This window comes from Ceratina calcarata, unplaced genomic scaffold (genome assembly GCF_001652005.2).
Source record: "Ceratina calcarata isolate Rehan_Ccalc_2016 unplaced genomic scaffold, ASM165200v1 scaffold445.2, whole genome shotgun sequence".
Taxonomy (NCBI): domain Eukaryota; kingdom Metazoa; phylum Arthropoda; class Insecta; order Hymenoptera; family Apidae; genus Ceratina; species Ceratina calcarata.
The window spans coordinates 17,928-25,697 of record NW_017168374.1 but is presented as its reverse complement, the minus strand read 5'-3'; the positions used below and the strand labels follow the sequence as shown (position 1 = coordinate 25,697).

Below are 7,770 nucleotides of genomic sequence, written 5' to 3'. Positions count from 1 at the left end.
TCTAACTTTATTTGCTTATAACTTTGTAATAAAGCGTTTCTGAGAAAAATTCAAATAATATTTTATCCTTATTTTTGTATGTAGGATATGCTCCCCAAGTTTGTCCATTAAAACCCGGGACACCCTGTATACAGAGTGTCTTAGCTACAGGACATCGACTAGCCGTCGCAGCTATTCTGTCTGTTTTTTATGTTATAAAAGACGATATCACAAAGGTAACGTTGAAAACAAGAAACTTCAAAGACCAAAAACTGTTGTACATGAGACTGTTACATTTGTGTACATCTGAATGTATTCTTGTATTCGCTACATGATATAACAAAAGAAGTACACATGTTTTACATAAAAAATGTGGCTGATCTCTAAAACTCGAAAGAAATGAGCCCACAGAAAAATTTCTGTTACTGGATATATCTTCTTCGAAACCATTTAAATCTTGCTATCAAACTTCTTCATAACATAAATAAAAGAGATATTTAGGTGACCACCTTGATCTAAGACATCTTGTATATCCATATTGATCAGCTGGATTACTATCAAACTTCAACAAAATTGTTATTGTTGACTCTAACGAAAAAGTGAAAAATTTTGTCCTTCAATTTTTCTTGAGACTTCGACGAATAGCAAGTTTCATAAATTTTTTGTTTAACAATCTAAGCCTTCTAACATCTCACAGAAAATTAAGTTATTTGGTGCAATATTAAAAACGTTATTCCGTTTTGAAACGTGACTGCATATTAATAGAAGTAAATAGCGAGCGCCTTTCACTGTTGACCTGTCTAGGAAGCATTGAAATACCAGCTTTGTCGTACAGCATACATATACCTATCCTTGATCATACAAATAACTGTTGTACGATTCACCGTTAAACAAATGAAAATGATCAACCGGAAGAATTCCTTTTAATTCGTTTCAGCGATATGCATGGCAATCGGAGTTTGTATCTACCCCTTAGGGTGGGATTCGCCGTTGATCCGTGCTGTCTGCGGCGCAGCCACGTCCAGGTACCTAATTATTTTTCCTTCGAACCCGGCAATCGTAAAGAGAACATATATTTTCGATTGACAGATACAATCCAGGAGCTTGCGCTGTTAGGTGGGCGATACCGTTAGCAGCGATCGCCGCTTTGGACGCCGCTACTTTAGCCGCGCTGGCCTTTATTTTAGCGTCCAGGCACGTAAGACTTCAACCGGAGCCTTTCAACAACGGTTCCTTGTACAAAGGTACACGTCTCTTTTTTAATTTCCAAAGAACAGTTAGACTATTAAGAAGCTTTTCTAACTTGAAGAATTCTGTTTGGTTTAAGGCGAAGTGAATCCGGGATATGTGAACGAGGCGCAGAGCGTGGCTGGCTCCCGGAAATCCCTTTCCTTGCGGCCGGTCCTCCTGGTCGCCCCGCCGGAGCAGGATCGCTACAGCGAGCTGTCTAGGGCGAAGTCTCACTCACATCACAGCCTCTACACACCGGCACCGTCGCATCCGGCTCATACGATGTCGACGAACACCCTGAATCATTCCCAGCACAATTTCCAATTGTAGACTCTATCACGTTCGATTCGATGCAACACCGTTGTACATTGTACATACACGAGCCATCGTTCTGCCACGAGTACTTTGCTATAGTGAACTCCATTCGTATACATTTCAAAATTAGATAACTGTCTTAATATTGGATTTAATGAATTAATTTTTTTTTGGTGTAGTGAGATTAGTCTGCTATATGATGTGTGTTTTTAACCGCGTGTTTTCTCTCGTTGCAACTCAAGTTACTACATAAAGGGTTAAACGTTATAGTGGTTTAAGGCACTTTCGGAACTTAAAGGTCCCGGAAATAGTACCGCTGTTCTCTTTACATGCCTACAGTGCGTGCTGTTATCAGTTAACTTGACTGGAAAGGGACTTACACTATCAAGGCTTTTATCCTTTCATATGGAGTATAAGTATTCCTTCTCAGGGACGATTTTTATGAAATTTTATTACGATACGCTGAAACATAATTATATATATAACAACCAAAATCAACGTAGTCCAAATAAACTATTGACATATATAACTTTTGACAAATTTATTTTTCACAATCTGATTGCTCGAATGGATTTGGAAAAATTGTAGAGGAAATGTTGATAGTCTACTTTTGTAATTCGTATACAACAATGTTTTTAGTGCAGTTTCTCTAGAATTTTTTCCTATAGAATCTATTCGTGCAATTATCTTTTGAAAATATTCACTCAAGTTCAATATTAAAGAAGTTATTCAATTTTGAAATGTGTACGCGTATTTATGGACTTCACTGTATATTGATATTACCATAGCTGTAAGAACTATTGTACATACATAACGATCTTTGGATTTTGTTCTTTTATACGTTTCAATATAATTAGTATTACGTCGACATCTGTAACGCTTCTTGTATATAAATTCCTTTTCTAACTTGTATTTTATGTATGCAAAATTAATTTTGATACATAATAGAATGATGTACGTATTCGTTTATCTTCCTTGTTCTCTGATTCCTGCGGTGTTCTTAGGGGCTTGCAAAAATCGCTACTCTGTCCATTGTTCGTTTTATTATAAACAGGTAATATAAATTAATTGTTTTACAGAACAGAGAGTATCTTACATAGCGGGCAAGTTGCATATATATACATATATCGTATACTATTTAAACAGAATGAATCGACAATTTTCCCATGAAAAAAATTCAAACGAAACTACGTTCGAATCTCGAACAAGGCACAAGGCGCAAGCCCTACTAAAGCAAAGTGTTTTGCCGTACAGTAACTATGACTACGCTCAAAAGGAGACACCGATAATACGTCTAAGTACGCGTTTCGTCGAGAAATAATTCAGTTGCTGAAAGGACCGTTCTCTATCGGTGCGGTATGAACGACAAAGACGACAGTGCTTGGGTTTTCGATTCCCTGATCGGTTTCCTTCAGGGTCCGATCTGGTCCGCGCCTCTGGTCACCTTCATAGAAGAAAAATCGCTGAGTAAGTTCGAAACGCTTACGCAATCTCTCAACATCTTTTTCGTTCATCGTTGAACGATGGTGAGACAGCGAAATAAAACCTGACCCCTCGATTATGTTCAAGTATTCGAAGCGGATACAGAGGATCACGACGAGTATCAAAAAATATATCAAGAATACAAAAATCTGGTGGATTTATTGCTCGGCTGTTTCATGGAAGACATGGGGATCACTCCGGAACAGTTCGAGTATGCTTGCACTGTAAACAAGTATACGAAAATGCCCATACAGTTCCAACAGGCGAGTCGACGTCTTCTGAGATCTGGAGAGGACAACCGAGTATTGATTTGAACGATCTTTCCAGAACTTGTTCGAGCAGATATGGGCCGCGAACGAGTTCGAGATATTTAAAAGGATGATGATACAGAAAAATCTGGAGCTACAGTTGCAGGCGTTGAACATGATCGAGCAGAAGTACGGGCTGACACCTGCATCCTTAATGTACGAGACCACTGCGATAACCGAAGATCCGTTGGTCATGGAAGAGATCATTCAGTGAGTCTGCTAGAGAAAATGTTTGAGTGGAGACTATTAACTATAGGGAAATGTAGGAAACACGTGCTGGAAGATGTTTCGGACGACGACCCGGAGATATCCTCGGAAACGTCACTTATTAAAGAGCACGAACGTCTGGCAGCGAAGTATAATAGCGAACGGGCGTTGTTGGAAGAAGCTCTGAAAGTTTCACAGGAGAAGACACCCGAAAAGGAGACGCATTCATCTTCGATAGAAGAAGAGGAAATAAAAGAAGTCGATGAGAAAGAGGTCGATTCATCGGACTCTGAATCCCCTGTAGAACCGAAACCAGAAGAACGTATCACTTTATTGGATTGTATTGGGGCAGTGCTGAAGTTCTTGCCTGATTTGAAATAAGATATTATTTGATACACACACACATTATCATTTACAATTTATGGTAAAATCTTTTTATGAAGTCATCCCTGTTTTTGATTATTCTTTTTATACGCAAATGGATTCTTTTGTAAAAACTAGATCAGTCAGATCGAAGTTCAAAATTACTATTTTTAAATCGACTAAATCATTTTCTTATTGATTGGAGAGCAGCACAGTTCAAATACACGAATAGAATGTGCTTGATTACAATTCTAACATTTAGACCCTTTCGTAACTTATACGATATAACATAGCGAAAACGAATTTTCCTTTCTCCATATTGAAAATCTTGTGTAAAAATCAAGGTGCTATGAGCAATGACTCACGAAAGTATACGAACACCTTTTAAAACAAAATAACTTTTTTAATATTGGATCATATAACAATTTTCTGTCGGATGCTAAAAGATTTAGTTTGCTACGTACGTAAAAAGAATTTGTCACAAATTTTTATGGACCAGAATCGCAAAGAAAAAAGTAAACGTCGCGAAGTTTAACACTTTTATTGAAATCTTTAATGAAACTTTGAAACATCCTATTTGTAGAGTTAAGTAAATTACATGCATGTAAAAAGTTTCATCACAATTGGTTAATGTTGCTATGCTACAAACGTTCGAAAATTAAAAACAACGCATGTTTTCGCGATAATCTATAATTGAGATAAACTGAGGAATTTTTACACATTTCAACGTGTCCAAGTTCTTTATCCTCTCATCAAACTTTGTACATGCATATAACTTACAAATCTACATTATTATTATTTTTTTTTATTACTTTTATTACAGACTCTAACAAAAAAATTAAAGAAACATGACGCTTACTTCTCTTCGCAAACAATAAAAATTTTTAACTTTTTTTACACAATACATCGTAAACTGATACTTGTAGCCTTCCAACATACAGAAAATTATATCGTTTGCACCAATATTAAAAAAATTATTCCGTTTTAAAAAGCATTTAAATACTTTTGTGAGCTACTGTGAATTAAATATATTGAAATACTCAAACAGAGATGCTCTGGCTCGAATCTTCGGATAGTTCAATAATAGAACCGAGCCGAGACTTAGCTTTCGATTCGAAAACTCGTAAGAATCGAACGGTTCGAAAGAATCGAAATAGCTCGAATGAAATTAAATAACTTGACACTTGAACAAACCAAGGAGCTGGAATAAATTGAGTATATGTACAGATTAATTTCTGTAGTTTTATGGACATGTATACAGGCTGTCTCAGAAAAAGTGTTAGAGCCGAAAAGGGGTGATTCTAGAGGTATTTCTGAACAATTTCCTCTGCTAAAATGCAAAGTGAGCCATGGTTTTTGAATTATTAACGAAAAACACTGACGAATGAGAGCACGCGTGGTATCTGCGCCCAGTCACGGGTAGGATGGCTCGGATCGTGACGCTCAGCCGTGGCATAGCGCGGGTCCTACACGCGCTCTTATTGGTCAGTGTTTTTCGTTAATAATTCAAAAATCATACCTCACTTTGCATTTTGGTGAAGAAAATTGTTGTTCAGGAACACAGAATCATCTCTCTTCGGCTCTAACACTTTTTCTGGGACACTCTACATACAAATTCTCCATTATAGGTGTTATTTATTGTTAAAATACACATAATTATACTATTTTTTAATATTGTACAAATTTTAATTTTTTCACGATGTTTTGTGCACGTCATTTAATAAACTAAATCATCTATTTGTGATTACTCACAGAAACTCAGGTCGTTTGGTTAGATTTTAAAAAAGTTATTCAATTTTAAATGGCGTATATTCAGTTTTGCTCTTAACTGTACATATTCACATTTATCCTCTTTGCATTTGTATACGCTCTGTTATAAAAATTCTCCATTGTATGTTATCTACTATTAGTGTACGTATAATTAGATACAGTTCTTTAATAATCCCAAGTAACACACAAATTTTTCAAATCTATTATTCAATTCAATAGTCAGAAAACAGCACTTGATGAAATATAAATGGTTGGCATGTACCATGTATTCAGAAAGTATTATATTTAATATACATACATTTTTTAGTACGGATATGCACGAAGCATGTAGAATATACAATCTATTTATTTAGGTCTTTTGATTAATATTAGAATCTATTAATAACAAAATTACAACAACCAAATATTTTTAATCGAATCATCCAAATAAATAGATTCTACATTCATAATCATCATACATGATATTGCTGTAATATTATTCTGCATTTAGATGAATCACTACAGTCAACTGTTTTACTTGAGCAGTTTACCTTTTATAAACTACCCGATATCATTCGAACTCCTCGGTTTATTCGACCTACTCGATTTCATCCGAACTACTCGATTCTTTCGAACAGCCGGCTCAGTTCGTTTATTCGAATCGAATATTACTCTGCTCGATTTTCCGAGTATTTTGACACCTCTACTGTAAATCAACGGTGTCTAACATAAGACTCATGAAGTACTATCTTTCGATGGGTTTGTATTATAATGTTAAAAAAGACATCACGTAGACGTACGGTGAGAGTAAAAATCAGATACGAACATTTGCACTAACCTAATATCAAAGAAGAGTGGTAAATGAAAACGGTTTACGGATATTCCAGGTGTCGGAAGAAGATGTGAAGAAGAGGCAGGCTTATCTGAAGGCCAGGCGCGATAAATTGGTAGCGTTGAAGAAAGAAGCGAGGAGCCAACGACTCGAGATGAATTCAAATTTCAGCAGACCCAGTTCCGCCAGGTCAGTGGCGGAAGCGACGATTAAAGGGGAACAGGAACTAAAATTGTCGGAATCCCTGGAACCGTCTGTTATGCAAGCTCGTAAAGCACTCGCAGTTCGTCTTCAAGCCGAGGTGATACGCAAGCAAACTGACTAATACGATTATAGAAGTATTTCAGCGAGAGAAGGGATAAAAGTTTGTTGCCCGATTGTGATTAAATAATAGAAATAGTCTCTTAAGGTCACTTGTACTCTCTCGATTCGATGCGAGGCGATGACTGCTCACAAACGAAATCTCTGAGACGAACAACTTAAGGAACGCAAGTTTTCTAATAACTATTTGTATAGACCATATTGCCAGGAATAAAAGAAACAAATTCCTACTTACTTCTGCTTCGAGTATAAATAAAATGATGTCGAGAAAGGAAAATATGCTGAAAAATGATTTACATATAATTATCTAATAGTATAGATTGTATAAATCACAATTATACAAATAGAACCGAAGGTGAACAGTTACATTCGTACAAACAAATGAATTAATCATTTCTTTCACTTTTATCCCTCGCGATTGATACGCACAGGTAAGTCATAATTTCGTTCGTCTAATTTTACGTTTTATTTAATTAAATATTCTCCGCATTTCTACAACACACTTCTATTCGTGTAACGCACAATAATCATTCTCGCTCCTTTTAACATTTTTCCGTTCAGCTAATTCGATTTGTAAAGAACAAAATGACTTTGTAGCGGAACACGAGCAACGGTAGGAACGTAAACTCTACGCGTCCAAAGGTATTTATCAAATGTTCATTGTTACCTAAATTATCTTAAAAAAAGAACGATAAAAGAAATGGGGAAGTTGGAAACTTACTCGATACTCGTCTTCCGTCACGGAATCCGGCATTTCGTTCTTCGCCGTTACTCGACTCCTCGTTCACGCTTCGCTAGGATAAAATGTAAAATAACTCGCTCTTCACTTACTCTCCATTCAACTGTTGCCACACCACAACGCACCAACACGAAACAAAAATTCCTTGTTTACTTATTCATTTTCTTTTATGCTCTTAATTCACACGGTTTCTGTTTTTTTTTTTACGAATAATTTCTCATATAAAAAGGTGTCTTTTTCTATGT

General features: G+C 36.2%; 2 protein-coding genes across 6 annotated transcripts in view; both read left to right on the top strand.

Annotated features, from left to right (window-relative positions):
• Lhfpl (LHFPL tetraspan subfamily member 5 protein) overlaps positions 1–2,392 on the top strand; it is a 14,250-nt gene extending 11,858 nt beyond the window's left edge. For all 5 annotated transcript variants that reach the window (XM_026815372.1, XM_026815371.1, XM_026815373.1 and 2 more), the window contains 3 exons: positions 917–1,004; positions 1,069–1,223; positions 1,307–2,392. In XM_026815372.1, coding sequence (XP_026671173.1) covers positions 917–1,004; positions 1,069–1,223; positions 1,307–1,539 — 476 coding nt within the window. In that variant the 3' untranslated portion in view covers positions 1,540–2,392. The remainder of the gene's footprint in view (positions 1–916; positions 1,005–1,068; positions 1,224–1,306) is intronic.
• Positions 2,393–2,587: 195 nt separating this feature from the next.
• On the top strand, positions 2,588–7,063 carry LOC108627177 (cilia- and flagella-associated protein 36). Its single transcript, XM_026815370.1, has 5 exons — positions 2,588–2,991; positions 3,094–3,269; positions 3,334–3,524; positions 3,581–3,839; positions 6,521–7,063. Exons 1-5 carry the CDS (start codon positions 2,883–2,885, stop codon positions 6,788–6,790), a joined length of 1,005 nt encoding a protein of 334 aa, XP_026671171.1. The 5' UTR covers positions 2,588–2,882; the 3' UTR covers positions 6,791–7,063.
• The last annotated feature ends 707 nt before the right edge of the window (positions 7,064–7,770 follow it).

What these genes read in the sequence shown, in the direction of transcription:
- LOC108627177 (XM_026815370.1), top strand. Translation starts at nt 2,883, where the DNA reads ATGAACGACAAAGACGACAGTGCTTGGGTTTTCGATTCCCTGATCGGT. An exon ending in TGCCCATACAGTTCCAACAG is followed by an intron (nt 3,270 to 3,333) that starts GCGAGTCGACGT and finishes CGATCTTTCCAG; the next exon opens with AACTTGTTCGAGCAGATATG. An exon ending in CTGTAGAACCGAAACCAGAA is followed by an intron (nt 3,840 to 6,520) that starts GAACGTATCACT and finishes CGGATATTCCAG; the next exon opens with GTGTCGGAAGAAGATGTGAA.